The sequence below is a fragment of the Panulirus ornatus genome, chromosome 9 (genome assembly GCF_036320965.1).
Source record: "Panulirus ornatus isolate Po-2019 chromosome 9, ASM3632096v1, whole genome shotgun sequence".
Taxonomy (NCBI): Eukaryota; Metazoa; Arthropoda; class Malacostraca; order Decapoda; family Palinuridae; genus Panulirus; species Panulirus ornatus.
In genome coordinates, this window is record NC_092232.1 from 20,297,023 (window position 1) to 20,322,233 (window position 25,211).

Sequence of the window (25,211 nt, forward strand, 5' to 3'; positions counted from 1 at the left end):
CTCCCTGCATGTGCACGAGGTAGCGCTAGGAAAAGACAACAAAGTCCACATTCGTTCACACTCAATCTCTAGCTGTTGTGTATAATGCACCGAAACCACAGCTCCCTTTCCACATCCTGGCCCCACAGAACTCTCAGTGGTTTACCTCAGACACTTCACATGCCCTGATTAAATCCATTGACAGCACATCAACCCTGGTATACCACATCATTCCAATTCACTCTATTCCTTGCACGCCTTTCACCCTCCTGCATGTTCAGGCCCCAATCACTCAAAATCTTTTTCACTCCATCTTTCCACCTCCAATTTGGTCTCGCACTTCTCGTTCCCTCCACCTCTGACACACATATCCTCCATGTCATTCTTTCCTCGCTCATTCTCTCCATTTTACCAAACCATTTCAAAACACCCTCTTCTGCTCTCTCAACCACACTCTTTTTATTACCACACATCTCTCTTACCCTTTTATTACTTTTTCAATCAAACCACCTCACACCACATATTGTTTGACATCTCATTTTCAGCACATCCACCCTCCTCCGCACAACTCTATCTATAGCCCACACCTCGCAACCATGTATCATTGTTGGAACAACCATTCCTTCAAACATACCCATTTTTGCTTTCCGAGATAATGTTCTCAACTTCCACACATTCTTCAACACTCCCAGAACTTTCACCCCCTCTCCCACCCTATGATTCACTTCCGCTTCCATGGTTCCATCCACTGCCAAATCCACTCCTAGATATCTAAAACACTTCACTTCCTCCAGTTTTTCTCCATTTAAACTTGCCTCCCAACTGACTTGTCCCTCAACCCTACTGTACCTAATAACCTTGCTCTTATTCACATTTACTCTCAACTTTCTTCTTTCACACACTTTACCAAACTCAGTCACCAACTTCTGCAGTTTCTCACCCGAATCAGCCACCAGCGCTGTATCATCAGTGAACAACAACTGACTCGCTTCCCAAGTTCTCTCTTCCACAACAAACTGCCTACTTACCCCTCTTTCCAAAACTCTTGCATCCATCTCCCTAACAACCCCATCCATAAACAAATTTAACAACCATGGAGACATCACACACCCCTGGCACAAACCAACATTCACTGAGAACCAATGACTTTCCTCTCTTCCTACATGTACACGTCTTACATCCTCGATAAAAACTTTTCACTGCTTCTAACAACTTGCCTCCCACACCATATATTCTTAATACCTTCCACAGAGCATCTCTTATCAACTCTCATATGCCTTCCAGATCCATAAATGCTACAAACAAATCCATATGCTTTTCTAGGTATTTCTCACATACATTCTTCAAAGCAAACACCTGATCCACACATCCCCTACCACTTCTGAAACCACACTGCTCTTCCCCAATCTGATGCTCTGTACATGCCCTCACCCTCTCAATCAATACCCTCTCATATAATTTCCCAGGAATACTCAACAAACTTTTACCTCTGTAATTTGAGTACTCGCTTTTATCCCCTTCGCCTTTGTACAAAGGCACTATGCAAGCATACCGCCAATCCTCAGGCACCTCACCATGAGTCATACATACATTAAATAACCTTACCAACCAGTCAACAATACAGTCGCCCCCTTTGTTAATAAATTCCACTGCAATACCGTCCAAACCCGCCGCCTTGCCGGCTTTCATCTTCCACAAAGCTTTTACTACATCTTCTCTGTTTACCAAATCATTCTCCCTAACCTTCTCACTTTGCACACCACCTCAAACAAAACACCCTATATCTGCCACTCTATCATCAAACACATTCAACATACCTTGAAAATACTCACTCCATCTCCTCACATCACCACTACTTATCACCTCCCCATTTGCCCCCTTCAATGATGTTCCCATTTGTTCCCTTGTCTTATGCACTTTATTTACCTCCTTCCAAAACATCTTTTTACTCTTAAATTTATTGATACTCTCTCACCCCAACTCTCATTTGCCCTCTTTTTCACCTCCTGCCTCTTTCTTTTATACATCTTCCAGTCATTTGCCTTTTTTCCCTGCAAAAATCATCCAAATGCCTCTCTTCTCTTTTACTAATAATCTTACTTCATCATCCCACCACTCACTACCCTTTCTAATCTGCCCACCTCCCACACTTCTCATACCACAAGCATCTTTTGCGCAAGCCATCACTGCTTCCCTAAAAACATCCCATTCCTCTCCCACTCCCCTTACGTCCTTTATTCTTACCTTTTTCCATTCTGTACTCAGTCTCTCCTGGTACTTCCTCACACAAGTCTCCTTACCAAGCTCACTTACTCTCACTTTTCTCTTCACCCCAACATTCTCTCTTCTTTTCTGAAAACCTCTACAAATCTTCACTTTCGCCTCTACAAGATAATGATCAGACATCCCTCCAGTTGCACCTCTCAGCACGTTAACATCCAAAAGTCTCTCTCGCGCAACTATCAATTAACACATAATCCAATAATGCTCTCTGGCCATCTCTCCTACTTAAGTATGTATACTTATGTATATCTCTCTTTTTAAGCCAGGTATTCCCAATCGCCAGTCCTTTTTCAGCACAGAAATCTACAAGCTCTTCACCATTTCCTTTACAACACTGACCACCCCATGTACACCAATTATTCCCTCAACTGTCACATTACTCACCTTTGCATTCAAATCACCCATCACCATACCTGGTCTCGAGCATCAAAACTACTAACACACTCTCTCAGCTGCTCCCAAAACACTTGCCTCACATGATCTTTTTTCTCATGCCCAGGTGCATATGCACCAATAATCACCCATCTCTCTCCATCAACTTTGTTTTACCCATATCAATCTAGAATTTACTTTCTTACACTCTATCACATACTCCCACCATTCCTGTTTCAGTAGTGCTACTCCTTCCCTTGCTCTCGTCCTCTCACCAACCCGACTTTACTCCCAAGACATTCCCAAACCACTCTTCCCCTTTACCCTTGAACTTCGTTTCAGTCAAAGCCAAAACATCCAGGTTCCTTTCCTCAAACATACAACCTATCTCTCCTTTTTTCTCATCTTGGTTACATCCACACACATTTAGGCACCCCAATATGAGCCTTCAGGAGGATGAGCACTCGGTGCATGACTCCTTCTTCTGTTTCCCCTTTTAGAAAGTTAAAATACAAGGAGGAAGTTAAAATACAAGGAGGGGAGTGTTTCTAGCCCCCCGCTCCCGTTCCCTTTAGTCGCCTTCTACAACACGTGAGGAATGCGTGGGAAGTATTCTTCCTCCCCTATCCAAGATACTAAAGTAAATTCTTTTCCTCTTCTCACATCACTGATCAAGTGAAATTGTCAGTTGCCAGACTAAAGAGCTGACTCAGCTAAGCACCAAGGCGAATGAAGGCAACGAACCAACTAGAAAACAAAACGCAAACAATTAACAAAACTAACACCTATGGAACACTGGATAAAACAATGAGCTCTATTCTTGCTTCCAGTAGTGATAACGAAGCAGAAGAGAGAAATGCAGATATTGAGAGGAATCTCAAGGAAAAAAGAGTCAAAGGAACAGGTGAAGACAGTTTGCGAAGGTGGAAAGATGAGTATCTACTATGACATCATTCAAAAGGGTGGAGGTTGGAGGAAGTGGTTGGTGGGATGCACAACAAGTTAGGTCAACGTCCCACATCCTGGTAACACACAACTTGTGTGGTTGAAACTTATAACAATAAGAAACTGCAATCACACAGTACTTTGTAATGAAAGTAGCTGCCATTTGAAAATGAATGATGTTCTATAATGAATGAATTATTCTTGATCTATTACAATATATCACAAAATATCCTGAAAACATCTGCATCCATGAGGACGTCACAGTCTGACATCTGCAGTTTTTAGAAACTGACATCAGCAAAATACATAAGCATGGTATCCACACACGCATCCATATCCGCAGATCTCTGAATTCAGACATCTGATGCATCTCTAGTGTCAACTTACGGGATGCCCCACACACACACATACACAAGTGTGTGCAATACACAGCAACTGATGAAGAAAGTTTGTGAACCTTACGTTTTTCACTGAAGCAGGATAAGAAAAATGTGTGTTTAAAGACAGAGCACCTGTGACCTGAGTAAGACATGGTGGTGAGTAGACAACAGATAGATCATCCCACATTACAGCCCTTTAAAGATAACTTTGTTTGGATATAATTTTATGCTAAATGTTTTAAAAACAATATGTTGTAGTGAAGGTCAGTCATTTGACAAAGTATTACAGATGTACACATCTACTCTCTTATATTACAAGCAATACAGAGGGTGACTGATAAATATGGGACAAGAGGAAAGGTTGTATACATTATACTTCTCAAATGAAGTTCATCAGGAACTATGTTTGTAAAAGGCAGAGCTAGAGCAAGAACAGAACTAGAATGCTTATAGGCATTATTGTTGGCAATGAATATCTATAAAATTGTTAAAAAGGTGAATACAGATAATATGAGTTTTTTAGTGGTGTTATAGCATTACCCTAGTAATGTCATAGCTTTAAACTGCAGCAACGTTAGAGTTTTACACTGTTAATCCTACACCTTTCCACTGTCCATTGGGGAATCCATTAGTCATATATTCATTTATGTATTTATTTATTTTGCTTTGTCGCTGTCTCCCGCGCCTGCAAGGTAGCGCAAGGAAACAGATGAAAGAAATGGCCCAACCCACCCCCACACACATGCACACACACACACGTCCACACACGCAAACATACACACCCACACATCCCAATGTACACACATATATACACACACATATACACACATGCACACAATTCACACTGTCTGCCCCTACTCACCCCCATCGCCACCCCGTCACACACGGAATAACATCCCCCTCGCCCCTCATGTGCGCGAGGCAGCGCCAGGAAAAGACAACAAAGGCCCCATTCCCTCACACACAGTCTCCAGTTGTCATGCAATAATGCCCGAAACCACAGCTCCCTTTCCACATCCAGGCCCCACAGGACTTTCCATGGTGTACCCCAGACACTTCACATGCCCTGATTCAATCCATTGACAGCACGTCGACCCTGGTATACCACATCGATCCAATTCACTCTATTTCTTCCCCGCCTTTCACCCTCCTGCATGTTCAGGCCCCGATCACTCAAAATCTTTTACACTCCATCTTTCCACCTAAAATTTAGTCTCCCACTTCTCCTCATTCCCTCCACCTCCGACACATATATCCCCTTGGTCAATCTTTCCTCACTCATTCTCTCCATGTGCCCAAACCATTTCAAAACACCCTCTTCTGCTCTCTCAACCACGCTCTTTTTATCTCCACACATCTCTCTTACCCTTACATTACGTACTCGATCAAACCACCTCACACCACATATTGTCCTCAAACATCTCATTTCCAGCACATCCACCCTCCTGCACACAACTCTATCCATAGCCCACGCCTCGCAACCATACAACATTGTTGGAACCACTATTCCTTCAAACATACCCATTTTTGCTTTCCGAGATAATGTTCTCGACTTCAACACATTCTTCAAGGCTCCTAGGATTTTCGCCCCCTCCCCCACCCTATGATTTACTTCCGCTTCCATGGTTCCATCCGCTGCCAGATCCACTCCCAGATATCTAAAACACTTTACTTCCTCCAGTTTTTCTCCATTCAAACTTACCTCCCAATTGACTTGACCCTCAACCCTACTGTACCTAATAACCTTGCTCTTATTCACCTTTACTCTTAACTTTCTTCTTTCACACACTTTACCATATTCATATAAACCATAAAATTAATAACTTTTTCATATAATCATCATTCCATACACTGCTTTTACAGACAGTAGTGGAGGAATCTCAAGTACTGACATCTTGTGGTGTTCTATTTGACAATTTTTAGTATATGCTGAGGGAGTTTTACACTCATGGGGCCCCCAGTCATTTTGTGTAATTGTGCAACTTTTTGCAGCTGCGTCTTTCATGTCTTAGTCATTTCGTTCCCTTCATGTCATTCTTACACTATAGCAATACTTTTTCACATCTTTTGTCTCTTTAATTTCATATGATGCTATCTGGTTGTTGTATCAATTTTGCTTGAAAAACTTAGGTGGTGATCAGATCACTCATCACCCTTTTCTCTTCCAAAGTGGGCAAATTTAAGACCTCTAACCTTTCTTTGTAATTCACTTTTAATGCTGGAGAACAAAAATGTCCTTAAAAATGTTTGTCCTCAAACATTACATTCCTAACAGTTTCAAACTTTTGTGCATATTCTCATCTGTTGCCCATTACTTGCATCCATACAATATTGCTGGGACTACTATACCTTTAGACATATCCATTTTTGCCCTCCCAAATAACGGCCTCTCTTTCCAGTGTTCTTCAGTGCTGCCATAACCTTCGCTTTCTTCATCTTTCATGGTTCCATTTGCTGCCATGTCCACTCCCAGATATCTAAAACATTTGACTTCCTCCAAATTTTCTCCATTCAAACTCATACCCCAACTAACCTGTCCCTGACCCTAATAAACCTAATAACCTTGTTTGTCTTCACATTTACCCTTAACCTCCTCCTTTTACACACTACAAAGCTGGCACCAACTTTTACAGTTTCTTACTCGAATCTGCCACCAGTGCAGTGTAATTGCCAAACAACTGAATCACTTCCTAGGCCCCCTCATCCCCATCCATAAACACACAAAACACCCTTGATGACATCACATCCCTGCCATAGACCAAATTTCGCCTGGAACTGCTCATCTCTTCGTACTTGTACACATGCATTACACCTTTGAAGACTTCTCACTGCTGCTGTTGTGGCTGAAGTAAAGTTGGAGGTCAGATCCTTGTGTTTCTGGTTGCTTGCCTCATCTTTTATGTACATATTTTGGTGTTATATTTTATTTGTCTACATTTTTAGAACCAGTGATGGCTTTTTTCTAGATTATCTTCTCTTTCTATTATCCATTTTTGAAATATTTCTGTATTTTGTTCTTCAATTTTTTCCCATGTTTTTGTCATGACGTAATATATTCATTGGTGGTAAATTTGCTCTTTGATGCAGTTCTTCACTTCTGATAATTTCTGGATATCTTGTTAAATATTAGTTTCATAGCTTTGTTTAGTTCTTGTAATTTCCTCATAATGGTTAACTTTATTGCATGTAACAGTATCAATGAATATTTCATCGCTGATCTTATCAGTGTTGTATATAAATATCCCTTATGTTCTTCCTACTTTTCAGTATCAATGAATATTTCATCGCTGATCTTATCAGTGTTGTATATAAATATCCCTTATGTTCTTCCTACTTTTTGTTATGAATCTGGTTATACCTGTGGTTGTAATATTCTCTGCCATATGGATACAGGTCTTCTGGGACTAGTATTGGGTCATTTTTTAATTTTGCAATTGGTATTATTTTGAACTTTATATGTTTTGATTTTCCATTTGCATTCAAAGGTATTAATATTTTCTATTGCATTAGCTGTGTTTTGCCATTATCTTGGCTGCTTGCAGCTTTCCTCTTACACCACATATTCTTTACATTTTCACAAGGCATCTCTATCAACCCTATCATATGCTTTCTCCAGATATATGAATTTCACATACAAATCCTTCTGTTTCTCCAAGTATTTATCATACATCCTTTCCCACTTCTGAAAAAACTTCCTCCTGTCTGATGCTTTGTACGTGCATTCACCTTTTAAATTGCCTTGCTCCCATACAACTTACTAAGTTCACTCACCAAACATATTCCTCTGTACTTCAAACAACCTTGTCCTCCTTTCCTTATACAACGACACTATACATACATTCTGCCAATCCTCAAGCACCTCGTCATGATCCGTACCTACTTTGAAAATCCTAACTAAATAATCAACAACACAATTATCCTCTTTCTGAAAAAATTCAACTACAATAACTATCCACCCCAGCCAACTTACTACACTTCATCTTATGCAAGGCCATGACCTCATCGTCAAACCACTTTCCATGATTCACTCCCAACCCAAACACCCTAAATCTGTCATCCTATCATTAAACACATTCAACAGTACTCACTCCATCACCTTCTTACTTCATCTCTACCAGTTACCACTTCCCCATTTTCCCCCCTTCAGTGATGTTTCATTTGTTCTTGTTTTTCATACACTATTTACCTCCATCCAAAACATCTTATTCGCCCTAAAATTTACTGATAGGTGCTCACCCCAACTCTCATTTGCCCTCTTTTTCAACCTCTGCATCTTCCTCTTTACCTCCAACCAATTTCTTTTATACACTTACCATGCAATGCATCTTCACTCCTTCCTTGTATCACCCATACTCTTTTCTTTCACTAGCAACTTTACTGCGTCATCCCACCAATCTATACTCTGTCTAACCTGCCTACCCCCACCTTAAGCATGCCATACACTTCGCTCACGTATGCCAGCATTATTCCCTTAATAACTCCCATTCCTTAACCATTCCCCTATCTTTACTCTCACCTTTTGCCATTCTACACACAATCTCTGAGTATTTCTTCACACAAGTTTCTTTTCTAAGCTCACTAACCTCCATCACTCTTTTCCTATCCATAGTTTCCTCTTTTCTGAAAATCTCTACAAATTTTCATTCTTACTTCCACAAGGTACTGATCAGACATCCCAGTAGCTGCTGCTCTTAACACATTCACATCCAAAAGTGTCTTCTGTATACCTATTAATTAGAATGTAATCCAGTAATGTATGCTGGACATCTTTCCTACAAACATATGCATACTTGTGTATGTCCCTCTTCTTAAACTAGGTATTCCCAACCATTAGCCCTTTCTCTGCATACAACTTCATAAGCTGTTCATCATTTCCAGTCACTTCACTGAACATCCCATACTCCTCAAGTTATCTGCAACATTACTCCTTCAAATTTAAGTCGCCCATTAATAACCGGTTATTTGCATTAAAACTGCTGACACACTCCCTCAGTTGCTCCCAAAACACTTTTCTCTCATGACAGTTTTCAAGGCCAGGTGAATAATCACCCATCTCTTGCAATCCACTTTCATTTTTACCCACATCAGTCTGCAGCTTGCTTCCATACAAACACTCCCACAACTAATTCAGTAGTAGTGCCACCCTTTCTTTAGCTCTTGCCATCATACCAACACCTAACATTGCTTGTAAGTTACTTCCAAACTATTCTTCCTTTTCATCCTTGAGCTTTGTTTCACTCAGTGCCACAACATCCAGCTTTTTTCCTCATAATACTTATCTCCCTTCTTTTTATCTTGGTTACATCCACACATTCAGATACCCCAGCCTTATCCTTCAAGGAGAATGAACACTCTCTCTCCACTTGGCTCCTTACTCTGTTCCAACTTCTAGAAACTGAAATACAAGAAGGGGGGGTTCAAGCCCCTTTAGTCACCTTCAACATGCAGGAATACATGTAAACACTTCTTTCTCCCCTACCCTAGAGGGTGTGAGCTTGATTCCTGTCTATCTGGAGTTAAAAAGAGTGACTGAAGACTTCTATGGAGATGCAATCTATTCTTGGTGAGCCATTGTTCCAATTGTGTTAAGTGCTGCTGCATGTTTAATGTTGCTCCTGTGAAGTCAGAGGTGTTGTGATGTGATTGTGAGGTTGTCTGCATTTGAAAGGCACTTATGTTGAGGTCTGCCTGAGGTAATGGGAGGTTATGTAGGAAGGCTGAAGGGGATTGGAGAAAGAACTGATCCTTATGGAACTCCATTGTACTCGGTGTTTTCCAGTTGAAGAAACTGAATCTTTGGTATGGTGGGTGGCTATGAAGTCAACTAACCACTTTTTGTCATCGTTGTGGAGGGTGGTGTCAAGCATTTTTTGTACAAGGATGTGTAGAGAGATAGAGTCAAATGGTTTGCCAGTGTCTTATGTGGGAGGCACTGTGGTCAGTTGAATCCATCATCAAAGATATGTTGTGTGAGCTCAATTTGGTGGTAGTGTTTATGTGTGAAGCTATGTTGTGTGGGTGAAAGTGGGACGTTATGTTTGATTCTGTTGGAGATTATTTTTTCATAGTTTGGATACCAAGGATAAATGTGATATATTGATGTAGGATTTGAAATAGGTATTAAGTTAGCAAGTTTCCAGATGTTAAGGACTTTGTTGTGCAGCCAGGAGTGGCTAAGGATGTGCTTTGACTGCAATAGGGCAATTGTTTTTTTTTTTTTTTTTTTTTTTTTTTTTTTTTTATACTTTGTCGCTGTCTCCCGCGTTTGCGAGGTAGCGCAAGGAAACAGACGAAAGAAATGGCCCAACCCCCCCCCCCCCATACACATGTACATACACACGTCCACACACGCAAATATTCATACCTACACAGCTTTCCATGGTTTACCCCAGACGCTTCACATGCCTTGATTCAATCCACTGACAGCACGTCAACCCCTGTATACCACATCGCTCCAATTCACTCTATTCCTTGCCCTCCTTTCACCCTCCTGCATGTTCAGGCCCCGATCACACAAAATCCTTTTCACTCCATCTTTCCACCTCCAATTTGGTCTCCCTCTTCTCCTCGTTCCCTCCACCTCCGACACATATATCCTCTTGGTCAATCTTTCCTCACTCATTCTCTCCATGTGCCCAAACCACTTCAAAACACCCTCTTCTGCTCTCTCAACCACGCTCTTTTTATTTCCACACATCTCTCTTACCCTTACGTTACTTACTCGATCAAACCACCTCACACCACACATTGTCCTCAAACATCTCATTTCCAGCACATCCATCCTCCTACGCACAACTCTATCCATAGCCCACGCCTCGCAACCATACAACATTGTTGGAACTACTATTCCTTCAAACATACCCATTTTTGCTTTCCGGGATAATGTTCTCGACTTCCACACATTTTTCAAGGCTCCCAAAATTTTCGCCCCCTCCCCCACCCTATGATCCACTTCCGCTTCCATGGTTCCATCCGCTGACAGATCCACTCCCAGATATCTAAAACACTTCACTTCCTCCAGCCTCTCACCATTCAAACTCACCTCCCAATTGACTTGACCCTCAACCCTACTGTACCTAATAACCTTGCTCTTATTGACATTTACTCTTAACTTTCTTCTTCCACACACTTTACCAAACTCCGTCACCAGCTTCTGCAGTTTCTCACATGAATCCGCCACCAGCGCTGTATCATCAGCGAACAACAACTGACTCACTTCCCAAGCTCTCTCATCCCCAACAGACTTCATACTTGTTTTTAACTATATATATATCACAGGAATTTATCATCAATGAAATAAGAGAATCTATTCATGTTTGTAAATGACCATCCACATCCTTGTTAACTATCAGCAATTCACTTTACAAGTCATTGAGGACAAAATAACTTGTTTCACTTAAATGAGTAATAAACCCTGATCATTCTAACAAGGTGATAATGTAATACCAACCTTACTTTTTATCAATGAGCAAATCATGTTCTTAATAGTTAAAGAATTCCAAAGACTGTTATCAGCTTTATCTTTCACCTTTGGTTGAGTTTGTTTAATTATGAAGTGTGAATGTGGCTCACTGAAGAAATTGGTTTCTCCTGAATTAGAAAATTAGATTTAAAGTGTAAATCACAGCAAAGCTGACATCTTTCCCCAAGAGGAAAGCATGTGTTGTTTATTTGAGACTAAAATCGTATAGGTGTTGTTCTGACTTTTGTAAGCAGGGATTTCAATCATCAGTCATAAATAGCCCCTATTAACCCTAGTTTTTCCAAATCACTGCTTTTAGGAGCAACACTTACGCTGTGCCAGTTAATTTGATATGCACAATATGAAGTCCTTTACTTTCTAAGCTAACACTTCTTGGCAAATCATTTCCTAGTCTGTTGGCACTTGAATATAGGCTTGTTCATCAGCTTGTTCATCAGCCTCCATTACTCGCTGAGTGAGGTTACCCTGGATTTTAGGACAGTCTTCATCATCGCCCTCCTGGATGAGGTGCAAGTTGGTCTGGTAGGGAGCAGGGCCTATAAGGCTCAGCAGCACAGGCAGGAACACCAAGCCATGGAACACACCGAACACAAACACGCCAAAGAATATCTGGAGGCAAGATGACAAAGGGGAGTTGAGTGATTCTAATACACTGCTCTAGCTGATATGGAACACTGAAGGTAAATCTAGGGTAGCAAGTGTGAGGCTAGAAGGAATGTTTACCTCATCCAAGTGACTTAAATAACCTTGACAAAGATATCAACCAGGTCACTTTCAAGATAAATACACTGAAACGATGAATGGTCACCAGAGCAAGCAAACCCTTTTTACCTCTGACAACTTGCCTGCCACATTGACTGGGCTTTGTATCAAGCAAATCGTGTTTTAAGTAACACAGAGATCAAACAAGATGAGGAAACTGCCTAAAGAAGTGCACTGATCTGAATAAAACAAAGGGTAAGTTGCAAATGGCTGAATATGAGAGTTTACAAGGAGAATGTATGATAGAGATTGGTATGAGAGGAAGACCACCAGTGATATGGGGAAATACAGAGGAAGAATACTGGAGAAAGAGAAATGAGGGAAGAATGCATGGAATGGCATATGCAAAGGAGGCATGCAAGGACAGAGATAGGGAAAAGACTCCTTTGCCATGGCCACCCTCTCGATGAGAGTTCCCAGAGGAATAGGTGTCAGAGATATGGATGAGAGTGTTGTATAGACTGAAGACCTGTAATCCTGAAAGATAATGGCATTTGGGGATGGAAAAAAGCTAAAGTAGCCCTGCTAGGTAGTGGAAAAAAAAGTGTATGAGGATAAGACAGAAATGTAATCATTCATTCTTAGCTGATTCTGCACTCATCAAGGTATACATCAATTATGGTGTCTGACAGGATACTGTGGTAGGTTGATATTGTCAATGAAGAGGTAAGTACTGTGAAATAGTGAAAGTTATTGATTTTGATTATGATGAGTGTAGTCTTGGACAAAATAAGAGAACTATGGTTTAAAGGTATGAGAAGACCAAAAGACCTATGATGTTATTAAATAAAGACTTGAGAGGACTGTGATCATAGTACAGTAGACCATGAGGATGATGCTTGATAGAAAACCAAGAGGACATTAGTGAAAGACAGACCAATAGGACTATGGTTTATGGTAGATAAAAAAGACAGCCACATTAAGAAAATTATGAGTTTGAGACAACTAAGGGGACTGTGGTATGAGTTTGAGACAACTAAGGGGACTGTGGCATGGGACAGCCTGAAAGAAGTGAAGATTATGGTAGTCTGAAATATAAGATTATGCCACATGAAAAGAACTATGGTTCAAGTAGACAGGAAGGATACTATGGCTTGGAGCAGACTGAGGGAACTATGATTTCAGGCAGAGGGGAAGACTGGTGCAAGGTAACTCAGGAAGATTGTCATTTACAGCAGATCTAGAAACGGGTTGATAACTGTACAAGAGGTACAGGACTAAGAGAAAACTAAGAAAGGCACAATTATACTCAGATTTCTGTATCTAAATAGGTCAGTCCAACTCAACAGAAAGAAAACTGGTATCACTAGTTAGACAGTCACATACAATTTAGTAAATCTATACATATCAACAAAGGAATTTTAATTTTACATGTCAGAAGTAGGGGGAATAAGAAAAAGGGGTAAACTAAGGAGAAGGTGGAATGTTGGAGTGAAAGAAGCTTTGAAGGCTCGGGCTTGAACATGCAGGAGGTGAGGCAGGCAAGAGATACAGCAAACTTGAGCTATGTGTTATACAAGGGACAATGTGCTTTCAATAGGCTGAAATTGCAGATGAAGTGGTCAGGGGAACCATGGAAAGGTCTGTGGGGCCTGGTTGCAGATGGGGGTCCTGGAAGTGCATTTTACAGGACATCTATAGAGAGGATGTGAATGCATGAGGCCATTTCTTCATCTGTTCTTAGCACATCCTCATTGACACTGGAATTTGTGAACATGTGTGCAAAAAGTTCAGAAAAAGAGTGTACTTTTATATAAGAAGAGTAAGCCTTCTGTAAGCTCTACAGAAAGCAAGAAAAATATAAGGTATACAAACTACTGGTTGCCTCAAGTAATCCTTGCCACATTTCTCAACCTCTTAAAAGATTAATCACAGTTTGTACTCAATGATAACAATTTAAGTCATAGTAACAATTATAGAGACTGCAAATTTTATTTATTTTATATTTCATTTATTATACTTTGTCGCTGTCTCCCGCGTTTGCGAGGTAGCGCAAGGAAACAGACGAAAGAAATGGCCCAACCCCCCCTACACATGTATATACATACGTCCACACACGCAAATATACATACCTACACAGCTTTCCATGGTTTACCCCAGACGCTTCACATGCCTTGATTCAATCCACTGACAGCACGTCAACCCCGGTATACCACATCGCTCCAATTCACTCTATTCCTTGCCCTCCTTTCACCCTCCTGCATGTTCAGGCCCCGATCACACAAAATCTTTTTCACTCCATCTTTCCACCTCCAATTTGGTCTCCCTCTTCTCCTCGTTCCCTCCACCTCCGACACATATATCCTCTTGGTCAATCTTTCCTCACTCATTCTCTCCATGTGCCCAAACCACTTCAATACACCCTCTTCTGCTCTCTCAACCACGCTCTTTTTATTTCCACACATCTCTCTTACCCTTACGTTACTTACTCGATCAAACCACCTCACACCACACATTGTCCTCAAACATCTCATTTCCAGCACATCCATCCTCCTGCGCACAACTCTATCCATAGCCCACGCCTCGCAACCATACAACATTGTTGGAACCACTATTCCTTCAAACATACCCATTTTTGCTTTCCGAGATAATGTTCTCGACTTCCACACATTCTTCAAGGCCCCCAGAATTTTCGCCCCCTCCCCCACCCTATGATCCACTTCCGCTTCCATGGTTCCATCCGCTGCCAGATCCACTCCCAGATATCTAAAACACTTCACTTCCTCCAGTTTTTCTCCATTCAAACTCACCTCCCAATTGACTTGACCCTCAACCCTACTGTATCTAATAACCTTGCTCTTATTCACATTTACTCTTAACTTTCTTCTTCCACACACTTTACCAAACTCTGTCACCAGCTTCTGCAGTTTCTCACATGAATCAGCCACCAGCGCTGTATCATCAGCGAACAACAACTGACTCACTTCCCAAGCTCTCTCATCCCCAACAGACTTCACACTTGCCCCTCTTTCCAAAACTCTTGCATTTACCTCCCTAACAACCCCATCCATAAACAAATTAAACAACCATGGAGACATCACACACCCCTGCCGCAAACCTACATTCACTATTATTATTACTATACTTAACCGGTTTCCCGCGTCAGCAAGGTAGCACAAGGAAACAGACGAAGAATGGCCCAACCACTCGTATACACATATATAAATACATAAATGTCCATACACGCACATATACTTACATATACATATCAACATATACATATATAGATACACAGACACATACACTTGCTGCCTTCATCCATTCCTGTCGCTACCCCACCACGCAAGAAATAGGCCCCCCACAGCGAGGTAGTGCCAAGAAAAGACAAAAATAGGCCACATTTGCTCACACTCAATCTCTAGCTGTCATGTGTAATACACTGAAACCACAGCTCCCTTTCCACATCCCTTTCCATGGTTTACCCCAGACACTTCATATGCCCTGATTCAGTTCATTGACAGCACGCTGACCCCATTATGCAACATCGTTTCAATTCACTCTATTCCTTGCACACCTTTCACCCTCCAGTCTGGTCAGGCTCTGATCGTTCAAAATCTTTTTCACTCCATCCTTTCACCTCCAATTTGGTCTCCTGCTTCTCCTTGTTCCTGCCACCTCTGACACATATATCCTCTTTGTCAACCTTTCCTCACCCATTCTCTCCAGGTGTCCAAATCATTTCAACACACCCTCCTCTGCTCTCTCAACTACACCCTTTTTATTACCACACATCTCTCTTACCCTTTCATTACTTACTCGATCAAACCACTTCACACCACATAAAGTCCTCAAACATTTCATTTCCAACACATCAACCCTCCTTTGTACAGCCCTATATATAGCCCAAGCCTTGCAACCATATAGCATTGTTGGAACCACTATTACTGCAAACATACCCATTTTTCTCTCCAAGATAAGGTTCTCACCTTTCACAAATTCTTCAATGCTCCCAGAACCTTCGCCCATTCCCCCACCTTGTGACTCACTTCTGCTTCTATCATTAAATTTTAGGGAGAATAAAAAGATGTTCTGGAAGGAGGTAAATAAAGTGCGTAAGACAAGGGAGCAAATGGGAACTTCAGTGAAGGGTGCAAATGGGGAGGTGATAACAAGTAGTGGTGATGTGAGAAGGAGATGGAGTGAGTATTTTGAAGGTTTGTTGAATGTGTTTGATGATAGAGTGGCAGATATAGGGTGTTTTGGTCGAGGTGGTGTGCAAAGTGAGAGGGTTAGGGAAAATGATTTGGTAAACAGAGAAGAGGTAGTGAAAGCTTTGCGGAAGATGAAAGCTGGCAAGGCAGCAGGTTTGGATGGTATTGCAGTGGAATTTATTAAAAAAGGGGGTGACTGTATTGTTGACTGGTTGGTAAGGTTATTTAATGTATGTATGACTCATGGTGAGGTGCCTGAGGATTGGCGGAATGCGTGCATAGTGCCATTGTACAAAGGCAAAGGGGATAAGAGTGAGTGCTCAAATTACAGAGGTATAAGTTTGTTGAGTATTCCTGGTAAATTATATGGGAGGGTGTTGATTGAGAGGGTGAAGGCATGTACAGAGCATCAGATTGGGGAAGAGCAGTGTGGTTTCAGAAGTGGTAGAGGATGTGTGGATCAGGTGTTTGCTTTGAAGAATGTATGTGAGAAATACTTAGAAAAGCAAATGGATTTGTATGTAGCATTTATGGATCTGGAGAAGGCATATGATAGAGTTGATAGAGATGCTCTGTGGAAGGTATTAAGAATATATGGTGTGGGAGGAAAGTTGTTAGAAGCAGTGAAAAGTTTTTATAGAGGATGTAAGGCATGTGTACGTGTAGGAAGAGAGGAAAGTGATTGGTTCTCAGTGAATGTAGGTTTGCGGCAGGGGTGTGTGATGTCTCCATGGTTGTTTAATTTGTTTATGGATGGGGTTGTTAGGGAGGTAAATGCAAGAGTTTTGGAAAGAGGGGCAAGTATGAAGTCTGTTGGGGATGAGAGAGCTTGGGAAGTGAGTCAGTTGTTGTTTGCTGATGATACAGCGCTGGTGGCTGATTCATGTGAGAAACTGCAGAAGCTGGTGACTGAGTTTGGTAAAGTGTGTGGAAGAAGAAAGTCAAGAGTAAATGTGAATAAGAGCAAGGTTATTAGGTACAGTAGGGTTGAGGGTCAAGTCAATTGGGAGGTGAGTTTGAATGGAGAAAAACTGGAGGAAGTGAAGTGTTTTAGATATCTGGGAGTGGATCTGGCAGCGGATGGAACCATGGAAGCGGAAGTGGATCATAGGGTGGGGGAGGGGGCGAAAATTCTGGGAGCCTTGAAGAATGTGTGGAAGTCGAGAACATTATCTCGGAAAGCAAAAATGGGTATGTTTGAAGGAATAGTGGTTCCAACAATGTTGTATGGTTGCGAGGCGTGGACTATGGATAGAGTTGTGCGCAGGAGGATGGATGTGCTGGAAATGAGATGTTTGAGGACAATGTGTGGTGTGAGGTGGTTTGATCGAGTGAGTAACGTAAGGGTAAGAGAGATGTGTGGAAATAAAAAGAGCGTGGTTGAGAGAGCAGAAGAGGGTGTTTTGAAGTGGTTTGGGCACATGGAGAGAATGAGTGAGAAAAGATTGACCAAGAGGATATATGTGTCGGAGGTGGAGGGAACGAGGAGAAGAGGGAGACCAAATTGGAGGTGGAAAGATGGAGTGAAAAAGATTTTGTGTGATCGGGGCCTGAACATGCAGGAGGGTGAAAGGAGGGCAAGGAATAGAGTGAATTGGAGCGATGTGGTATACCGGGGTTGACGTGCTGTCAGTGGATTGAATCAAGGCATGTGAAGCGTCTGGGGTAAACCATGGAAAGCTGTGTAGGTATGTATATTTGCGTGTGGACGTATGTATATACATGTGTATGGGGGGGGTTGGGCCATTTCTTTCGTCTGTTTCCTTGCGCTACCTCGCAAACGCGGGAGACAGTGACAAAGTATAATAATAAAAATAAATATATATATATATATATATATATATATATATATAGTGGGAGACCAAATTGGAGGTGGAAAGATGGAGTGAAAAAGATTTTGAGTGATCGGGGCCTGAACATGCAGGAGGGTGAAAGGCAGGCAAGGAATAGAGTGAATTGGATCGATGTGGTATACCGGGGTTGATGTGCTGTCAGTGGATTGAATCAGGGCATGTGAAGCGTCTGGGGTAAACCATGGAAAGCTGTGTAGGTATGTATATTTGAGTGTGTGGACGTATGTATATACATGTGTATGGGGGTGGGTTGGGCCATTTCTTTCGTCTGTTTCATTGCGCTACCTCGCAAACGCGGGAGACAAAAAAAAAAATATATATATATATATATATATATATATATATATATATATATATATATATATATATATATATATATATATATATATATATATCCCTGGGGATAGGGGAGAAAGAATACTTCCCACGTATTCCCTGCGTGTCGTAGAAGGCGACTAAAAGGGGAGGGAGCGGGGGGCTGGAAATCCTCCCCTATCACTTTTTTTTTTTCCCCCAAAAAGAGGGAACAGAGAAGGGGCCCAGGTGAGGATATTCCCTCAAGGGCCCAGTCCTCTGTTCTCAACGCTACCTCGCTAATGCGGGAAATGGCGAATAGTATGAAAGAAAGAAAATATATATATATATATATATATATATATATATATATATATATATATATATATATATATATATATATATATATATATATATTTTTTTTTTTTTTTTCCAAAGGAAGGAACAGAGATGGAGGCTGGATGAAGATGTTTCCTCAGAGGCCCAGTCCTCTGTTCTTAACGCTACCTCGCTGACGCGGGAAATGGCGAATAGTATGAAAGAAAGATATATATATATATATATATATATATATATATATATATATATATATATATATATATATATAAAAGAAAGGTACAAGAGGTGAAAAAGAGGGCAAGAGAGTATCATTAAATTTTAGGGATAATAACGAGATGTTTTGGAAGGAGGTAAAGAAAGTGTGTAAGACAAGAGAACAAATGGGAAAATCAGTGAAGGGGGCTAATGGGGAGGTAATAACAAGTAGTGGTGATGTGAGGAGATGGAGTGAGTATTTTGAAGGTTTGTTGAATGTTTTAGATGATAGAGTGGCAGATACTGGGTGTTTTAGTCAAGGTGGTGTGCAAAGTGAGAGGGTGAAGGAGAATGATTTGGTAAACAGAGAAGAGATAAAGAAAGCTTTGCAAAAGATGAAGGCCATCAAGGCGGCGGGTTTGGATGGTATCACAGTGGAATCTATTAGAAAAGGGGGGTGACTGTGTTGTTGACTGGTTGGTGAGGATAGTCAATGTATGTATAGCTCATGGTGAAGTGCCTGAGGATTGGTGGAATGCATGCAAAGTGCCATTGTATTAAGGCAAAGGGGATAAAGGTGAGTGTTCAAATTACAGAGGTATAAGTTTGTTTAGTATTCCTGGGAAATTATATGGGAGGGTATTGAGTGAGAGGGTGAAGGCATGTACAGAGCATCAGATTGGGGAAGAGCAGTGTGGTTTCAGAAGTGGTAGAGGATGTGTGGATCAGGTGTTTGCTTTGAAGAATGTATGTGAGAAATACTTAGAAAAGCAAATGGATTTGTAAGTAGCATTTATGGATCTGGAGAAGGCATATGATAGAGTTGATAGAGATGCTCTGTGGAAGGTATTAAGAGTATATGGTGTGTGAAGCAAGATGCTGGAAGCAGTGAAAAGTTTTCACTGAGGATGTAAGGTATGTGTACGGGTAGAAAGAGAGGAAAGTGAATGGTTCTTAGTGAATGTCGGTTTGTGGAAAGGGTGAGTGATGTCTCCATGGTTGTTTAATTTGTTTATGGATGGGGTTGTTAGGGAGGTGAATGCAAGAGTTTTGGAGAGAGGGGCAAGTATGCAGTCTGTTGTGGATGAGAGGGCTTAGGAAGTAAGTCAGTTGTTGTTCGCTGATGATACAGCGCTGGTGGCTGATTCGGGTGAGAAACTGCAGAAACTGGTGACTGAGTTTGGTAAAGTGTGTGAAAGAAGAAAACAGAATAAATGTGAATAAGAGCAAGGTTATTAGGTACAGTAGGGTTGGGGGACAAGTCAATTGGGAGGTAAGTTTAAATGGAGAAAAACTGGAGGAAGTGAAGTGTTTTAGATATCTGGGAGTGGATTTGGCAGCAGATGGAACCATGGCATTGGAAGTGAGTCACAGGGCGGGGGAGGGGGCGAAAGTTATAGGAGCATTGAAAAATGTGTGGAAAGCGAGAACATTATCTCGGAAAGCAAAAATGGGTATGTTTCAAGGAATAGTGGTTCCAACAATGTTATATGGTTGCGAGGTTTGTGCGGAGGATGGTGGATGTGTTGGAAATGAGATGTCTGAGGATAATATGTGGTGTGAGGTGGTTTGATCAAGTAAGTAATGAAAGGGTAAGAGAGATGTGTGGTAATAAAGAGTGTGGTTGAGAGAGCAGAAGAGGGTGTATTGAAATGGTTTGGTCACATGGAGAGAATAAGTGAGGAAAGACTGACAAAGAGGATATATGTGTCAGAGGTGGAGGGAATGAGGAGAAGTGGGAGACCAAATTGGAGGTGGAAAGATGGAGTGAAAAGATTTTGTGTGATCGGGGCCTGAACATGCAGGAGGGTGAAAGGCAGGCAAGGAATAGAGTGAATTGGAGCGATGTGGTATACCGGGGTTGATGTGCTGTCAGTGGATTGAATCAAGGCATGTGAAGCGTCTGGGGTAAACCATGGAAAGCTGTGTAGGTATGTATATTTGCGTGTGGACGTATGTATATACATGTGTATGGGGGGGGTTGGGCCATTTCTTTCGTCTGTTTCATTGCGCTACCTCGCAAACGCGGGAGGACAGTGACAAAGTATAATAATAAAAAATAAATATATATATATATATTATATATATATATATATATATAGTGGGAGACCAAATTGGAGGTGGAAAGATGGAGTGAAAAGATTTTGTGTGATCGGGGCCTGAACATGCAGGAGGGTGAAAGGCAGGCAAGGAATAGAGTGAATTGGATCGATGTGGTATACCGGGGTTGATGTGCTGTCAGTGGATTGAATCAGGGCATGTGAAGCGTCTGGGGTAAACCATGGAAAGCTGTGTAGGTATGTATATTTGAGTGTGTGGACGTATGTATATACATGTGTATGGGGGGGGTTGGGCCATTTCTTTCGTCTGTTTCATTGCGCTACTCGCAAACGCGGGAGACAAAAAAAAAAATATATATATATATATATATATATAATATATATAATATATATATATATCCCTGGGGATAGGGGAGAAAGAATACTTCCCACGTATTCCCGGCGTGTCGTAGAAGGCGACTAAAAGGGGAGGGAGCGGGGGGCTGGAAATCCTCCCCTATCACTTTTTTTTTTTCCCCCAAAAAGAGGGAACAGAGAAGGGGCCCAGGTGAGGATATTCCCTCAAGGGCCCAGTCCTCTGTTCTCAACGCTACCTCTCTAATGCGGAAATGGCGAATAGTATGAAAGAAAGAAAATATATATATATTATATATATATATATATATATAATATATATATTATATATTATATATTATATATATATATATATATATATATATATTTTTTTTTTTTTTTTTTTCCAAAGGAAGGAACAGAGATGGAGGCTGGATGAAGATGTTTCCTCAGAGGCCCAGTCCTCTGTTCTTAACGCTACTCGCTGACGCGGAAATGGCGAATAGTATGAAAGAAAGAAAATATATATATATATATATATAATATATATATATATTATATATATATATATAATATATATATTATATACAAGAAAGGTACAAGAGGTGAAAAAGAGGGCAAGAGAGTATCATTAAATTTTAGGGATAATAACGAGATGTTTTGGAAGGAGGTAAAGAAAGTGTGTAAGACAAGAGAACAAATGGGAAAATCAGTGAAGGGGGCTAATGGGGAGGTAATAACAAGTAGTGGTGATGTGAGGAGATGGAGTGAGTATTTTGAAGGTTTGTTGAATGTTTTAGATGATAGAGTGGCAGATACTGGGTGTTTTAGTCAAGGTGGTGTGCAAAGTGAGAGGGTGAAGGAGAATGATTTGGTAAACAGAGAAGAGATAAAGAAAGCTTTGCAAAAGATGAAGGCCATCAAGGCGGCGGGTTTGGATGGTATCACAGTGGAATCTATTAGAAAAGGGGGGTGACTGTGTTGTTGGACTGGTTGGTGAGGATAGTCAATGTATGTATAGCTCATGGTGAAGTGCCTGAGGATTGGCGGAATGCGTTTGCATAGTGCCATTGTACAAAGGCAAAGGGGATAAAGGTGAGTGTTCAAATTACAGAGGTATAAGTTTGTTTAGTATTCCTGGGAAATTATATGGGAGGGTATTGAGTGAGAGGGTGAAGGCATGTACAGAGCATCAGATTGGGGAAGAGGCTGTTAACCCAAACAAATGTGGTTTCAGAAGTGGTAGAGGATGTGTGGATCAGGTGTTGCTTTGAAGAATGTATGTGAGAAATACTTAGAAAAGCAAATGGATTTGTAAGTAGCATTTATGGATCTGGAGAAGGCATATGATAGAGTTGATAGAGATGCTCTGTGGAAGGTATTAAGAGTATATGGTGTGTGAAGCAAGATGCTGGAAGCAGTGAAAAGTTTTCATGAGGATGTAAGGTATGTGTACGGGTAGAAAGAGAGGAAAGTGAATGGTTCTTAGTGAATGTCGGTTTGTGGAAAGGGTGAGTGATGTCTCCATGGTTGTTTAATTTGTTTATGGATGGGGTTGTTAGGGAGGTGAATGCAAGAGTTTTGGAGAGAGGGGCAAGTATGCAGTCTGTTGTGGATGAGAGGGCTTAGGAAGTAAGTCAGTTGTTGTTCGCTGATGATACAGCGCTGGTGGCTGATTCGGCGTGAGAAACTGCAGAAACTGGTGACTGAGTTTGGTAAAGTGTGTGAAAGAAGAAAACAGAATAAATGTGAATAAGAGCAAGGTTATTAGGTACAGTAGGGTTGGGGGACAAGTCAATTGGGAGGTAAGTTTAAATGGAGAAAAACTGGAGGAAGTGAAGTGTTTTAGATATCTGGGAGTGGATTTGGCAGCAGATGGAACCATGGCATTGGAAGTGAGTCACAGGGCGGGGGAGGGGGCGAAAGTTATAGGAGCATTGAAAAATGTGTGGAAAGCGATTATTTATTTTATATTTCATTTATTATACTTTGTCGCTGTCTCCCGCGTTTGCGAGGTAGCGCAAGGAAACAGACGAAAGAAATGGCCCAACCCCCCCTACACATGTATATACATACGTCCACACACGCAAATATACATACCTACACAGCTTTCCATGGTTTACCCCAGACGCTTCACATGCCTTGATTCAATCCACTGACAGCACGTCAACCCCGGTATACCACATCGCTCCAATTCACTCTATTCCTTGCCCTCCTTTCACCCTCCTGCATGTTCAGGCCCCGATCACACAAAATCTTTTTCACTCCATCTTTCCACCTCCAATTTGGTCTCCCTCTTCTCCTCGTTCCCTCCACCTCCGACACATATATCCTCTTGGTCAATCTTTCCTCACTCATTCTCTCCATGTGCCCAAACCACTTCAATACACCCTCTTCTGCTCTCTCAACCACGCTCTTTTTATTTCCACACATCTCTCTTACCCTTACGTTACTTACTCGATCAAACCACCTCACACCACACATTGTCCTCAAACATCTCATTTCCAGCACATCCATCCTCCTGCGCACAACTCTATCCATAGCCCACGCCTCGCAACCATACAACATTGTTGGAACCACTATTCCTTCAAACATACCCATTTTTGCTTTCCGAGATAATGTTCTCGACTTCCACACATTCTTCAAGGCCCCCAGAATTTTCGCCCCCTCCCCCACCCTATGATCCACTTCCGCTTCCATGGTTCCATCCGCTGCCAGATCCACTCCCAGATATCTAAAACACTTCACTTCCTCCAGTTTTTCTCCATTCAAACTCACCTCCCAATTGACTTGACCCTCAACCCTACTGTCTCTAATAACCTTGCTCTTATTCACATTTACTCTTAACTTTCTTCTTCCACACACTTTACCAAACTCTGTCACCAGCTTCTGCAGTTTCTCACATGAATCAGCCACCAGCGCTGTATCATCAGCGAACAACAACTGACTCACTTCCCAAGCTCTCTCATCCCCAACAGACTTCACACTTGCCCCTCTTTCCAAAACTCTTGCATTTACCTCCCTAACAACCCCATCCATAAACAAATTAAACAACCATGGAGACATCACACACCCCTGCCGCAAACCTACATTCACTATTATTATTACTATACTTAACCGGTTTCCCGCGTCAGCAAGGTAGCACAAGGAAACAGACGAAGAATGGCCCAACCACTCGTATACACATATATAAATACATAAATGTCCATACACGCACATATACTTACATATACATATCAACATATACATATATAGATACACAGACACATACACTTGCTGCCTTCATCCATTCCTGTCGCTACCCCACCACGCAAGAAATAGGCCCCCCACAGCGAGGTAGTGCCAAGAAAAGACAAAAATAGGCCACATTTGCTCACACTCAATCTCTAGCTGTCATGTGTAATACACTGAAACCACAGCTCCCTTTCCACATCCCTTTCCATGGTTTACCCCAGACACTTCATATGCCCTGATTCAGTTCATTGACAGCACGCTGACCCCATTATGCAACATCGTTTCAATTCACTCTATTCCTTGCACACCTTTCACCCTCCAGTCTGGTCAGGCTCTGATCGTTCAAAATCTTTTTCACTCCATCCTTTCACCTCCAATTTGGTCTCCTGCTTCTCCTTGTTCCTGCCACCTCTGACACATATATCCTCTTTGTCAACCTTTCCTCACCCATTCTCTCCAGGTGTCCAAATCATTTCAACACACCCTCCTCTGCTCTCTCAACTACACCCTTTTTATTACCACACATCTCTCTTACCCTTTCATTACTT

General features: G+C 41.5%; 1 protein-coding gene across 1 annotated transcript in view; it reads right to left on the minus strand.

Annotated features, from left to right (window-relative positions):
• Positions 1–398: 398 nt before the first annotated feature.
• LOC139750246 (patched domain-containing protein 3-like) overlaps positions 399–25,211 on the minus strand; it is a 106,725-nt gene continuing 81,912 nt past the window's right edge. The window contains exon 20 of the mRNA XM_071664761.1: positions 399–12,051. Coding sequence (XP_071520862.1) covers positions 11,830–12,051 — 222 coding nt within the window. The 3' untranslated portion in view covers positions 399–11,829. The remainder of the gene's footprint in view (positions 12,052–25,211) is intronic.